We start from the raw sequence: 15004 nt of genomic DNA on the forward strand, positions 1-15004 counted from the left end.
GTTCTCCAGGAATTCTCAAAGATTACTGCCAGTGGTTCTGAAATCACCTCTGCCAGTTCTTTTAATACTCTTGGATGTAGTTCATCTGGCCCTGGAGACTTGAATACATCTAAACTAGCCAAGTATTCTTGTATTACCTCCTTACTTATTCTGGGTTGTGTTTCCCCTGCTGAATCATCTGCTCCATATTCTTCAGGTTGGGTATTGTTTTCTTTTTTGGAGAAGACTGAGGCAAAGAAGGCATTGAGAAGTTCTGCCCTTTCTCTGTCTCCTGTTCGCATTTCACCATCTTCTCCTCTAAGTGACCCCACTGTTTCATTGTTCTTCCTTTTGCTACAGTTGTTGTTGTTCAGTCATTCAGTCGTGTCCGACTCTTCATGACCCCATGGACCAGAGTACGCCAGGCACGCCTATCCTTCACTGCCTCTCGCAGTTTGGCCAAACTCATGTTAGTAGCTTCAAGAACACTGTCCAACCATCTCATCCTCTGTCGTCCCCTTCTCCTTGTGCCCTCCATCTTTCCCAACATCAGGGTCTTTTCTAGGGATTCTTCTCTTCTCATGAGGTGGCCAAAGTACTGGAGCCTCAACTTCAGGATCTGTCCTTCTAGTGAGTACTCAGGGCTGATTTCTTTGAGAATGGATAGGTTTGATCTTCTTGCAGTCCACGGGACTCTCAAGAGTCTCCTCCAGCACCATAATTCAAAAGCATCAATTCTACGGCGATCAGCCTTCTTTATGGTCCAGCTCTCACTTCCGTACATTACTACTGGGAAAACCACAGCTTTAACTATATAAAAGCCCTTTTTGTTGCTTTTAACCTCTCTAGCAAGCCTGAGTTCATTCTGTGCTTTAGCTTTTCTGACTTTGTCTCTACACGTGCTGGCTGTTTGTTTGAATTCCTCTCTGGTGATTTCCCCCCTTTCCCATTTTTTGTACATATCCCTTTTAAATCTTAAAAGTTCTTTAGATAGCCACCCTGGCTTCTTTAGGAACCTTCCATGTTTCCGTCTCACTGGTATTGCCTGAAGTTGTGCTTTTAATATCTCCCTTTTAACAAACTCCCATCCATCATGAACTCCCTTCCCTTTTAGTATTACTGACCATGGGATCACACCCAGCATTTCCCTAAATTTTCTGAAGTCGGCTTTCTTAAAGTCTAGAATTTGAGTCTTAGTATGCTTGGTCGCTCCTTTCCGCTGTATAATAAACTCCAGAAGAGCATGATCACTCCCTCCTAATGATCCTGCCACTTCTACCCCACTTACCAAGTCATCACTATTGGTTAAGATTGTGTAATATTTCTGAAATTCCTTATTAATGCTTTTTAGGTTGTAGATTATTCAGTCTTCAGCTGCCATCTTGTTTATAGTGTTTACATTTCTTCTCTTTTTTCAATTGCCATGCTAGTAGTTTCCCAGGTTTATTTGCTGATTCAAATTGTTTCTTTTTGAGAGCTTTATAATTATTTGCTCTACTTCACTTTGCATTATCATCGTGAATTGTGTCTGAAGTACTTTCAGTTGTCTTTTGATGGTTGAGTCTCCTGGTTTTTCTGTCAATCTTTTTTCATCGATTAACATTTCCTTCATTAGTTTTTTGTTTTTCTTCTTCTGTTTTCTTCCTCTAGTATGAATTTTGTTGAATAAATAACCCCCTTACGATCCCCTTTACTAGCACCCCACACTATTTACTGGTCGGTCTCGTTATTTAAATTAATCTTGAAGTGTTATTTTACTAAATCAAAACCATTCCATTGGATTATGATCCGATAAGAGTCCTTGGGTGGGTTTCTACATTTTTATTCCTGTTGTGAGTAATATGTGAACTCATGTTTTGTACGATTTTTGTATCTCCGTTAGGTCCATCGATTACACCATTTTGAAGGGCCCCTTCTTTAGCTTGGCCACATTTGCTTATTTTATCTTGTTCTAATGATATCACTCCTCTGAAGTTGCCAATTATTATCAGTTTGTCATTGTAAAACTGAGATTTACCTTAGTCAAAGGCATTCTTTGCCCTTCTCACCCATGGCTGACTTGGCCTTGAGGGCACCCTCTTCTGGGGGATGGAAAAGTGGAGGGGGGGTCACTGTTTTAAGACATTAACAGTAGAGGCATGCAGGCCCCCTTTACCAAACACAATGCGTTGCGTGGAAATCGCTCGCTGGCAGAGGTTCGCATAGCGAGTTCACAATTTCAATTGGTTCCTATGAGAACATTTGTAATGCGTTCTCAGCCATGGAATTTGGCCCTACAAAGTCTAAATAAACCCAGGAAAGCCCTCTGAAACCTTTCTGTTCCTCAGCCAACCAGCAAAAGGCAAACAAGGAAGTAAAAAATTATATTCGGATATGTGAATCTGCCGTGCATATAGCTAGGTTTGAGTACAAATTCCTTGTGTTAAGTGAATTTTCATAGGTATCTGTGTCTACATGGCTCTTTTTTGGAGGGGAGGGCTTCACTTACAGGAATTGAACTTTTGAGGGGCACAGTGATATGGGGGGCAGAACTCAGGGCCATTAATGGGAACCAGAACTTAGCTGTAAAATTATAATTTATTGATAGAGTTTAAATTATGCTTTAGATGGACGAATGAATTTCATTGAATACAATTGTATTATCCAACTGAAAATTTTGTATATCTATTGAGGTTGTTTTAAATTGGAAAACTGTTTAAACTGTATCGGTTTAAATGTTACATGATGTATTGTTGTTTGGATATGGACCAATGGCCGTAATAAAATTACTACTAGAACTCAGGGCCCCCCGTAGGATAATGAGGTTCTCAGCATTATTAGCAAGTGTCAGTTGCCTTTTTTGCTAAAGTGGCCCAGCCACAAGAGAGTAAGAACTGGGAACCACATATATACTCACTAAGAAGGCAGGTCCGATGGCTCCCATCCCACTAAGAAATACTCCCAACCTTCTGGGTTAAGGACTGGAAGTAGGAGAAAAACAGAACCTGAGAGCACTCTGCAGGCGGTGTGGGGTGTCACCACCAGAAAGGCTCTGTGTTGCCCCCTGCCACACCTCCTTCAGCTGGGGCACAGGGAGAAGCACCTCAAATGGCGACCTCAGGATTCCAGCTGGTGCATGTGGGAAGGCCCAGCAGGAGGAGGAGCCTGTTGGGGGCACCTGCGAGGGGGCCTGGCCCCACGGGTGCTCAACATCCATACTTTGGAACTCCCTGCCTAGTGACCTCAGGCAAGACAACTTCACTGTCCTCTTTTCAGCACCTGCTAAAAACACTTTTCTTCAGACCAGCCTACCCAGCTAATGTGGCACTTGCTTTCATCTCTTTGTGGCTCATTTTTTTCTTCAGTGTTTTAGATAGCTGTTTTTAACTTTCATTCATAAGCTGTTCCGAGGTTCTTTTTTACAATCAAGAGGTATTTTTCCCCTCAAAATAAATAGATCAGCTAGGCTAGCCCTGCCCCACCCCCCGGTGGGCGGCTGTGCCGATCTCAGCTGAGCTGTGCTGGAAGCAGCCCCAAGAGCCCTGTGTCTCACAGGCAGAGCTGGGCTGGCAGCCCAAGCCCTTTCCATGCCTTGGCCCTGCTGAGCCTGTTGCACAGACCGTGGCTTCTCCGTGCTGCCCCCCCTCCTCCCCACAACTCACTTGGAGAAGTTGGCCAGGTTCTGGATGACCTTGGCGATGAGGGTGAGGGTGCGGGAGGTCTGCTCGTCTGGGTACTCCTGCATGAGACCAAAGAGGCTGGGGGACATGACGGCTGGGCACAGGAAGCGCAGGAAGAGGGAGGCGCTGATCAGACGGTCGGCAATGTCCTCCCTTCCCCGCTCGGCGCAGCGCAGCCTCCACGATGCAAAGACCTCCTTCAGCTCCCGCGGGAACACACTGGGGGGGGGGCAGGGAGAGGGGTGAGCGGGCGGGCGGGCGGGCAGGACCACCACCCTTCCCCCTGTGAACCGCCTGTCCCTGGCTCCACGATCCCTGCTTTCCCCCGCCAAACCGCCCACCCACCAGCCCTGCCCGCTCCCGGCACTGACCAATGAGAGTTGACGACCTTGCAAAGTGCCAGCTCGCAGCACATGCGCAGGTTGGCTTGGTGGTCTGCCAAGGTGGAGGCTGAGCACTTCATGGGGTCCACCTCACAGTTCTCCTCCGACTCATACAGGGCCCGGATGAACTCGCCTGCGGGGAGACGGGGCAGGTGGGGCAGTCAGGAGCCTGGGGCTAGGGGGCAGCAGCACCTCCATGGACACATGCCCCAGCAACGGGGGGAGGTCCAGCTGGAGGCCCCCTCCTCCTTCTCCACAAGCATCCACAGGGGCAGATGCACCCACAGCTCAGGCCTGCCCTGCTCAGAGCACCCCACTACACTCAGACGCTGCTCCAGGGTGACTTACAGTCTGAATGGAAGGACACTTCCTCCCTCCCCCCAACCCACCCGCCCCCTGCTCACCAATCGCATCTTTGAGGTATTTTTGTCCAATCAGCTTGAGATACTCCTCTATGGCTTTGGTGGCCAGCGTGTTCTCCCGGAAGATGAGGTGCTCCCGGTCCATGAAGCGGTCCACCTCCGTCATGGCCATGTCGGACAGGAAGTCCTGCCGGGAGAGAGGCAGAGGGGGCGCTAGTGGTCAGGCAGCTCTCTGCCCATGGAATTCCCCCTCCCTCCCTGCCTGAGGCCCGCTCCCCAACCCCCCGGGGAGTACCTTGGCCTTCCCGGTGCTCTGGAGAATGTGGACCAGTGCGCAGGCCACCTCCTCCTTGCTCTTGACGCTGAGGACGGGCTCCAGGACGGCGCAGAGCATGCGGTAGTTGTTGGTGACGTACTCGGCAAACTCCTTGTAGAGCTCCATGGGGAGGATGCTCATGGTCTGGAAGCGGCTCTTGACGCGGATGGCCGGGCAGCAGCCGGACTTGCTCTTGCTGGCGCTGGGCTGGCTGAGCGGGTACCACTGCTCGGCAAAGTGCCTCCCCGTCACGCTGGCGATGGGGATGCTGACCATGCCCACGTAATTGCTCTTGTCCTTCTTCCGCTTCTTGTCCGTGTCCTTGTAGAGGTGCAGCCGGATGGTCCGCACCGCCGGCAGGTTGTTGAACTCAAAGTGCTCCCCCCAGAAGACATTGTCTGTCCGCACCTTGCTGGTGGTCCGCGCATACAGCATGTCGTCTAGGCACAGCTCGCAGTAGTAGCGCTTCTTGGGGGGCAGGTCCCGCGCCTCGATGATCCACAGCTTCAGGACATTGTCCACGCGGCGGCTGTTGTCCTGGGCGGGGGGGGGGGGAGAGAGAGAGAGAGTGGGGGTCAGGCAAGTGGTAGGGCAGGCAGGAGGCACGTCCCCTAGAGGGCAGGCAAAGATCCCGGGTGCCAGCGGTGAAATGGTCACCACAGACTCCAGATAATGAAGGCAGCCTAGCAAGCAAGAGGCAGAGAGAGGACTTGCGTGTCTCCTGCAATAAATCCCCCTTGGGGTTTCAGACCAAAACACAGGGGAGGCCGCTGGTCTCTGGCCCCTGGGAGTGACTGGCCGTGACTCTCCAGGGGTCTTCCTTTCCCAGCCCTGCCTCCATTGGGTATTGAACCTGGACATCCAAGGAAGCTTGTGCTCGGATCCTGCTTCTGGGTATTCCATCACGGGTATCTGGCTGGCCACTGTGAGAACAGGATGCTGGACTAAGTGGGCCATTGGCGTGATCCATCAGGCTTGTGGTAATATGCTGTTATTGACTCATATGCATGAAAGGGATAACCTGAGCCTTGAGCTCAGTTGCCAGTGTGGATGGAATTAGCAGGCTTTCAGCAGGTTTTCCTTTCCTTACCCTGCACCTTCTTCAAAGAAAGGAGCCATGTGGAATTGCTCCCAATTGCAAGAAAAACCATGTGAATGGAATATCTCTCTAAAATGAGATTTCCACAGCCTGCAACTTTGCTAACCCAAAGATTGCATGATCCTATTTCTAAGGAAACCAAGTTTTTTTTTAGGTCATTTGGAAAGCTTTTCTTCTTTATTGTACTGCCAACAGTAGGAGACTTGCTTGCTGCAACTTCTGAAGCTCGGTGGTTAAAAATCTTAATTTATTTTTAAAGCTAATTGTACGTGATTTATTCTAGCCTGAGTTTGTTTTGTGGGGAATGCTCATTTCAAAGAGGATGATGGCAGATGCAAGTCTAACAAAGTTTTTATGTCCTTGGAACAATTGTGCCAAGTCTGCTACGGGAGAGGAAGACTCTCTTCCAAGCCTCTCTCCAACAAGGAGAGGGGTGCTCTCTATCTAATGGGCTAACGCTCACCACATTTGAGTTTGAAATAAAAAAAAGTCCCCAAAAAGAGGGGATTGAGAAAAAAGAAAGTTGAAAGGCAACATTAAGGGGGTCAGATCAGAATGTTGGGGAGCTGCTTAAGGTACCACAGATCAGGTGCACGTTCCTGATCTGAGGGCCAAGGGGACACCAGCACCGTTAAAGAGCTGAGCAAAAGAAGTTATTGGAGGCAAGAAGGATTCCTCCAAAAAAGGGAAGTCTTGTCCAAATGAAGAGAATAAAGAGCTGTGGGTGACTTGTGGAAGGAGCTAGCAGCCAGCAGCAATTCTGCTTAGCTGACATTACAGCTTCTGAGACCTTGTGATCAAAACTTGTAAACTGGGGCGTTTCTGAGGGTGTTTTGAGGGGAAGACACAGAGTGCTGTCTCACGGTGTGCAGAGGACCAAGAGACATGGAGGGCAAGGGAGCTGCTGCAGTGACCTGCCACACCTGTGCTATGTTTGCTTTCCTGCCTGAGAAGGTGCAAAACCACACCTGCAGCAAGTGCAAGCTGGTTGCCTTTCTAGAGGATATGGGATACAGGCTCCCTTTCTGAAAGTCTGGGTCCATACTGCATCAAAGGGACCAATGCTCAGACTCGGAATAAGGCAGCTTTCTCCAATCCTATGTTCTGTGACAGAAACAGTAAGACGCGGGTGTGATAGATGATGATTTATTGAATTTATATACCACCCTATACCAGCAGGTCTCAGATGATGTTGGGGATCTTGTTTTACGACCAGGTGCCAAACTCCGGAGGGCACAAGCACCCCACAGAATCCCTGGCTCCACAAGGTGGAAATGCAGTGAGAAAGGAGACGTCCAAACCTCTTGCCTGGTGTGTAACAACACCAACAGGGGGTTGTGCATCTGTCAAGACCCTTAAAAGTCTAGCGAAGCCATTGTCGGGGAAGAATGTGCCATCCCAATGCCAGAGGACCTGCTCCCGATAGCAGCTGGAGCCAAAGTGTTTCCTCCATGCGCCTCTCCAAGCAGCTTCTGGCAAACACCAGAGACAAGCCGGAGCACTACACTGACGGCTCTCGTCATGCCTGGTGGGAGGTTCTGTTTGGCACTTTCCATTTGGAATCACACGTGCTCCCAAGGCTTTTCAAAGGAAGATGACTGAACTCCTTAGGGACATGAAAGGAGTCCCTGTCTCCATGGATGACAGCCTAATCTGCAGCACTTGAATGGGAGACCCTGACAGAACACCAGCTGCCGCCCCCGAAGCGGATCTGGGACTCTGGGCTCAAGAGAAACAAGGACAAGGGCACTTTTGACAAGTGCGGAACAGATTTCTTGGGACAAATGAACTCCCAATGTGGGACAAAAGCTATGCTCAGGAAAGGGAAACACTGTCAGAGAGATGAGCCATTTTCGATGAGGTGCAACCACGAAACCTACTTACCAAAATCCACCCCATTCTGGTTGTGAGGACCATGTCAGGAGGTCACCTTTACACAGAAAGAAGCCCCAATTTCTCCAGAGGTTGGATGGGTGTGGAATCCAACCATGACTGCCCCACGTGGTTCAGGATGGGGGCCTGTTGCCTTCTGCTCCAGCACTCTTCCCCACCAAGAAAAGAGTGTCTGGCAGGGGGAGTATTTGGGCATGCAAACCCTTTCACAGACACTTACGTGCTGCCAGCACTTGAACTAGATGACTCTTCCAACACCACAATTCTATGACTCCATGAGGTTTGTTTTCTTGGCTGGGAGTCCTCGGAGACCTGGCCTAGGAGGGCGGGGCCCTGAATGACTATAGCTACAAATGTTGAGGCTGCTGAACAGACTTTTGGGCTGAGGTATCATTTAGGGGGATCTTGTTGGCATCTTTAGTTTAGATGTTATTATCAAAAAAAAACTAAGATCATGGCCACTGGTCCCATCACCTCCTGGCAAATAGAAGGGGAAGAAATGGAGGCAGTGAGAGATTTCACTTTCTTGGGTTCCATGATCACTGCAGATGGTGACAGCAGTCACGAAATTAGAAAACGCCTGCTTCTTGGGAGAAAAGCAATGACAAACCTAGACAGCATCTTAAAAAGCAAAGACATCACCTTGCCGACAAAGGTCCGTATAGTTAAAGCTATGGTTTTCCCATTAGTAATGTATGGAAGTGAGAGCTGGACCATAAAGAAGGCTGATCGCCGAAGAATTGATGCTTTTGAATTATGGTGCTGGAGGAGACTCTTGAGAGTCCCATGGACTGCAAGAACATCAAACCTATCCATTCTTAAAGAAATCAGCCCAGAGTGCTCACTGGAAGGACAGATCCTGAAGTTGAGGCTCTAATACTTTGGCCACCTCATGAGAAGAGAAGACTCCCTGGAAAAGACCCTGATGTTGGGAAAGATGGAGGGCACAAGGAGAAGGGGACGACAGAGGATGAGATGGTTGGACAGTGTTCTCAAAGCTACTAACATGAGTTTGGCGAACCTGCGGGAGGCAGTGAAGGATAGGGGTGCCTGGCGTGCTCTGGTCCATGGGGTCACAAAGAGTCGGACATGACTGAATGACGGAACAACAACAACAACATGATCTATGTGGTAATTGTTCCCTTTGGTTGTGTATTTCTTGACGTTTATGACTATTTTTGTTATGTTGCAATGTGTTTTTTTTCTATGCTGTAAGCTGCCTTGCGCATGGTTTCAATTATGGAAAGGTAGAATACAACTAAGATTATGTATGTATGTATGTATATATTGATGTATATACGTATGTATGTATGTATGTATGAAAGAAAGAAAGACAGGCGTGCCTGGCGTGCTCTAGTCCATGGGGTCACAAAGATTCGGACACGACTGAACGAATGAACAACAACATGTATGTATGTATGAATTTGGGCAGTTTTATTTTCAACCACTTTCCTAAGGATCTCTAGCATGGCATTTGCCACACAACCTCTTCACCAAGGTCTCTATGACTCCAAGGGCTCCGTCCTGGGCCATCACCTCCCATTCAGACCCCAGGAGCTTGTACTTGAAATTAAGATTTTTTCTTGCTCCAAAGTTTACTTTATACTTGCTTACACTGAACTGCATTCACCCTTTTACCCTGCATCTATGTATGTACTTTTTGTCAGATGCCTCACAGACCAAACGTCTCATGACCTTAATATTTGGATCAAAGATCATGATGAGATCCAACCCAGTCCTGGCCCCAGCCTAAGGCCCCGCAGCAGAAGCAGGAAGGCTGGGGGCCTAATTCAAGGTGTTCACATTAGCACTCAATGCCCAAAATGGCTCAAGCCCCAAATCTCTGAAAGGCCACTCCCATCCCTCCTCCCCTAGAGACCCCTTTGGCGGAAGGGGGCCTCCCTCTTGGTTGTTCCTCCGCCCTCAGAGGTTTAGGGGAGGGCAGCCCAGGAGAGGGCCTTTTTGGTGATGGCCTCTCAGTTGTTGAAATCCATCCCTCCTTTTAGGACCCATCTTATTTCTGTGATTGTAAGTTGCTTTAAACTGCTCCTAACATTGCATTTTGATTGCTGTAACCTGCCTTGGGACCTTCAAAGCATAAGAGTCTGCTGGATCAGGCCAAGTGTGGATGAACTGTGCAAAGTTAGCAAGCAGAATCCGAGAGCAACGGATATTCGGAAGCATGGCTGCCTCCGGCTGGCGAGGCAGAGAGCATCGCCTTCATGGCTAGTAGCCATTTGATAGCCTTCTCCTCTGTGAATTTGTCAGATCCTCTTTCAAAGCCAGCTTGCTCATGTCCACAGAATGGAAGATGGCAGGACCCCCAAGGACAGGCTCTATGGGGAGCTGGCTTCTGGCTCCAGACCCGCTGGCAGACCAACCCTGTTTTACAAAGTTCTCTGCAAATGTGACATGAAGGCAGGCAACATTGACCCCGCCATGCCTGGAGACAAGACAGGCAGGTTGTGCATTCATAGCAGTGACCAGAGGAAGGAGGAGCACAGAGAAAGAAAACGCCGTGGTGCAACCGGATGCCTTCATCTGCTCCAGCTCCAGCCCCAGCAGGTGCTGTAACCTTCCAACAGTTCGAGCTTGATCCCCCCCCCCAAGGTGCACTTCTCCATTGCCTCCCAAGCCAGATGGACGCCAACAACTTCTTAAAACCATCCAAGTTGGTGGCCATCACCGTGAGAGGGAGTTCCACAGATAGATAAACAAATAAACAGCTCCTGCTCTGCCGAGTCTCCTACCAATATCTGATAAGGTGCTTCATGAGATCTGAGCAGCTGAATCGCACTCAAGAGAATCTCACATGGTGCTGATTTCCCAATTGGCTCAGCAATGCTTCCAAGTTGGGTGAACTGAGAGGCCTTGGAGAAAAAAGGAGCTCTATGGATGTATTCATGTTATTTATCTATCTAACTATCCCCTACCTTTTCACCTGATGGGACTCAACCAAAAGAAATTCTCAGGCTTAAATCACCAAGGCCTAAGCAAATGCCGTGAGGCAGCCGGCCAGAGCCCTGGCCTCCGTTCCTGGAGGTGACCTCACAGTCAACATCGTACCCTGCAACCACCCTGAGATCTTGTGATGAAGGGCAGGATATAAATCTAATGAATATAAATAAGGAAAAGACAATGCAGGAATCACAACTAAAGCATCGCTTGGCCTCTGCTTGTAAACCTCCAAGGAAGGAGAGTCCTTTGCTCGCTTTTGCATCCCAGAGGAACCTGCAGCTGGCAGAGCAACCCAGTTCACAACAACAAAATCCCCATCCTGCCAGCCAAGACACCTGAAGCCTGGACACAGAACTGCAAATGGGGAGGAAAGCCGGGAAAAGACCCTTTTCCAACCCCAGGAAAGGAGGAGGAGGAGGAGGAGGAGGAGGAGGAGGGACTCCTCGTTGCAAAGTGGCCTGACCTGGAAAAAGCTGCCACTTCAGCTTACCAGGCTAACCAAGAAGTGACAGGCGCTGCTGCTATAAGTGGCACAGTTCAGGGCAGGAGAGAGCGAGAGCGAGACAGGGAGGCCTCACCCACAACTCTGTTTGTCCAGCGGCTTTCCTCCATGAAATGGAACAAACAGCAACCAAGTGGTTTGTTGCCTATTCTGATTTAGCGCTAAAGAGTATGTTTTCTGGGGGAAAGCAGCGGGGCAAAGGCAAAACCACTTGGACAAAGAGAAGTGTGGAAGATGGCCCAGTTGACTCCGGCTCCCAGAGAATCATAGAGTTGGAAGGGACCCCAAGGGTCATCTAGCCCAAGAAGAAGAAGAAGAGCTTGGATTTGATATCCTGCTTTATCACTACCCTAAGGTAGTGGCTAACATTCTCCTTTCCCTTCCTCCCCCACAACAAACACTCTGTGAGGTGAGTGGGGCTGAGAGACTTCAGAGAAGTGTGACTAGCCCAAGGTCACCCAGCAGCTGCATGTGGAGGAGCAGAGACGTGAACCCGGTTCACCAGATTACGAGTCTACCGCTCTTAAACACTACACCACACTGGCTCCCGTGAGATATGGGAATCTCAGCTCGAGCATCCATGACAGGTGGCCATCCAACCTCTGCTTAAACCCCCCCCCAAAGAAAGGAGAATCCTAGAACTGTAGAGTTGGAAGGGATCCCAAGGGTCATCTAGTCCAACCCCCTGCAATGCATGCTTCTTAGCATCCATGACAGATGGCTGTGCAATCTCTGCTTTGAAACCTCCAAGGAAGGAGAGTCCACCACCTCCTGAGGGAGACTGTTCCACTATCAATTAGCTCTTGCTGTCAGAAAGTTCTTCCTGATGTTTTAGTCAGAATCTCCTTTCTTGTAACTTGAAGCCAGTGATTTGAATGCTACCCTCTAGAGCAGCAGAAAACAAGCTTTCTTCCCAAGTCTTGGTTTCCAGAGTCTTGATCACCTTTGAGTTGCAGCTTCCGTTATCTCATCTTGGGCTTTCAGCTCTCTGCTGCAAATCGTTGTTTCCGAACCATAGTCATTCTCTTTTATATTTCCAGGCTGAGACAGCTAGTAGAGCCTGGTCTGTTCTGGGGAGGAAGGTGGCCCTTCCTTCATCACTACTGGCCCTCTGTGCCCCTGGCCCAAATGGAGCAGGGTGGAAACATATGACCCCAGGAAACCCGGGTCCCAACAGGAGGGCTACACAACTCAGAGATGAAGAGGAAGGTCTGCAGAAAAGCAAGTTGCCTCCCGGGGAACAAATGCGGCTCTCATATGCTGGACCCAATCCCTGCCACGCTCTGCTAGGGAGCTGGCGCGCGCGTACACACACCCCGGGATGCTGGGCTGGGCTGGGCTGGTCCTCTCCATCTGGGAGTGAAACAGGGACGCCCCCAAACAATATCAGCAAGGAGGAGGGCGCCTGCCACCCTGCGTGTGGTTCACAAGGGGGACTTCTCAGTGGCGACCCCAAGAATGTGGAACTGCCTCTCCAAAGAAGTGCTTCTGGGACTAAAGAAGCCCTTACTCACGCCAGCCCTCAAAAGCGGAGGAAAAAGCTCAGCTGCCCTGCCTGCAATGGGCCGTATGGAATTTTTGTTTCCACGGTTTTGGGGAGGGGGGACATATTTATCCTCCCATGAGAAAAGGCTGCATCTTTGGGGACTTTGGAGAGAGAGAAAGCTTTCCTCCCTCCCTCCCTCCCTTCTGACAGCAGAACTTGTGGACATCCAGCGACGCCACATGAAGTGAGATTCGGGATGGATAAAACAAAGCGCTTCTTTATGTTGCACCTAGTTATACTGTGGAACTCTCTCCCACAGGGGGCGGCGATGGCCACTCGCTTGGATGGCTTTGAAAGAGGAGAAGACAGATTCACAGAGGAGAATAAGGCTACTGATGATGGACAGCCACATCGGAGCCCGCCTGCCTCCCAATATCAGTTTCTGGGAATAGCGGGAGGGTCCCCCTATCACGTGTAGTGCCATGGGGCAAAGCAAGGGGAGGACCCCATCTCAGAGCGAAGCAGGTGCAAAGGAACAAGCAGGGACAAAGGAAGTGACCTCAGCGGGAGGAAGTGGCAGCTGACTGGCTCCTTGCTTTTGGGGGGATCAGGGACGGGGATGAGGCCCTGACTCCCAGCAGGAGCAAGCTCTCAAGCAAATGGCAAGGGTTGGCAGGCGCCAGGGGGCAGCCAAGGGCCAATGGGGGGGCGGGTTGTGGGGCCTACCTTGTTGGGCTTGACGGCCCTCTGCAGGTTCTCGATCCACTTGTCCCGCTCAGCGGCCGACCGGCAAGCAAAGCACTTGGTGCCCGAAGACGTGGTGACCTGGAGGGGGGTGGCAGAAGGGCAGGGGTCACCTGCGCTCTGCATGTGCCCATGCACCTGCCCTCCCTCCCTCTCGCCCCCTCCCCTACACGTACCTCAAAGCAGAACTCCTGGCCCAGGATGCTGCTGTGGACGGGCTTGATGATGGAGTCCTCGTCCAGGTTGAGCTCCAGGGCCTCGGCGGCGCTGCTGGGGCTGAGCAGGGACTCGTGGGAGTGGGACTCCTTGAAGCTCTGCATGAGGCGGGCCCTGCAAGGGGGCAAAGGGACAGGTCAGGCGGGAAGGGGGGGCAGGCGGGGGTGCGGAGGCCGCGTCCGGAGTGCAGGGGGAGCAGAGGGAGGCGGGTCTAGGGGGGCAGGGGGTGCCAGGGAGCCTGAAGGAAGGGGCGCATGTGAGGCTGCTCCTATGGGGTGGGGAGGGGGAGTGAGGGGGCAGGAGTGAGGTGCCGATGGTGGCTGGGGCAAAGCCCACCCTCAGGCGGGGTACCTGGCGTCTGCCCCCCAGGGGGACATTTCTGCAGCTGCCAGGGGGGTCCCAGCCTGGAACGGGGTCAAGGCGGAGAGAGAGAGAGAGAAAGAGAGAGAGAGAGAGAGATGGAGAGCAGCGTCAGAGGAGAGGCAAGCCGTGTCAGCCCCGGGGAGAGTAGGTTCCCGGGATGGGGGAACAGCCCCCCACTCTGCCCCACAGCTCCTTCTCTCTCATCCAGGGAAGCCTCTGGGAGGGAAAGATGCAGGAGGGGGGCAAAGGGGTCTCCCACCAACTCCGTGTCTCCGGTCCGAGGACAGAGCTGCCCCCCCATGCCATCTCAGAGGACCCCGCTGGGGCTCCCCTTGTGGGCAGCGGGTGGAGCAGAGGCCTGTGAGCTGGCTCCTCTTGCGAGGGAGGCCCCCTCCCTTCCCCAGTGGCATTTCTGCTTGGAGCTGCCGCCCCCAGGAGGATATTTTTAGCCGAGCGGCGTAAGCGGAGGGAGAGCGAGAGAGCCCAAGCGTGTCGGGGCTGCCGTCAGAGCGGGGGGGCTGGGGGCTGGGAGGAGGCTAAAAATACACGCGGGGACCCAGGGATGAGCCTCCCAGGGAGGCAGCCAAGCGCAGCCCCTGCCGTGGGGAGGGAGGGGGAACAGCAGGGGGATCTGGGGGGCGGGGTGGAGAGTGTGCAGCAAAGGAGGACAACCTAGTGGCAAGGGTTTTGGGGGGGGGAGACGGGGCATGGCGTCCACCTGCAAGTGATGGGGCACCCCAACCTGCCTCCCCAGCCTCTACCTCTCGGGGGGGGGTGAGCCCTGGCCCTCCTCGTTGCCGTCGTCATCCCCTCACCTGTCATGGTCGGCGCTGCGGAAGCGGGGCAGCATCTGGCGGAAGCTGCTGGTGCGGTCCAGCTTGGGCTGGCTCTTGGTGCGCTTGATGGAGCTCTTCAGGCGCCGGCTGAGGAATCCCTGCTGCTGGGGGGCCCCAAGGGCCGGGGAGAGACAGAGTCAGAGCCCCCTGTCCTCCTCCCAGGAGCCTCCCTCTTGGCCTGTTTTCTGTCCCCACATTGACCCACTGG

The 15004-nt window shown here is 51.8% G+C and overlaps 1 protein-coding gene across 11 annotated transcripts in view; it reads right to left on the reverse strand.

The window, feature by feature from the left end:
- SYNGAP1 (synaptic Ras GTPase activating protein 1) overlaps positions 1–15004 on the reverse strand; it is a 65127-nt gene that overhangs the window by 19669 nt on the left and 30454 nt on the right. For 8 of the 11 annotated variants that reach the window (XR_004426069.1, XM_033141827.1, XM_033141826.1 and 5 more), the window contains 7 exons: positions 14776–14900; positions 13558–13711; positions 13364–13462; positions 4679–5236; positions 4426–4570; positions 4010–4154; positions 3621–3857 (listed from right to left, as the gene is read on the reverse strand). Coding sequence is in view for 10 of the 11 variants with exons in the window: in XM_033141827.1 (XP_032997718.1) it covers positions 3621–3857; positions 4010–4154; positions 4426–4570; positions 4679–5236; positions 13364–13462; positions 13558–13711; positions 14776–14900 (1463 nt within the window). In the remaining variant the exon portion in view is untranslated. The remainder of the gene's footprint in view (positions 1–3620; positions 3858–4009; positions 4155–4425; positions 4571–4678; positions 5237–13363; positions 13463–13557; positions 13712–14775; positions 14901–15004) is intronic. The other 3 variants (XM_033141829.1, XM_033141828.1, XM_033141822.1) reach the window with 1 other exon arrangement.

This window comes from Lacerta agilis, chromosome 2 (assembly GCF_009819535.1).
Source record: "Lacerta agilis isolate rLacAgi1 chromosome 2, rLacAgi1.pri, whole genome shotgun sequence".
Lineage (NCBI taxonomy): Eukaryota > Metazoa > Chordata > Lepidosauria > Squamata > Lacertidae > Lacerta > Lacerta agilis.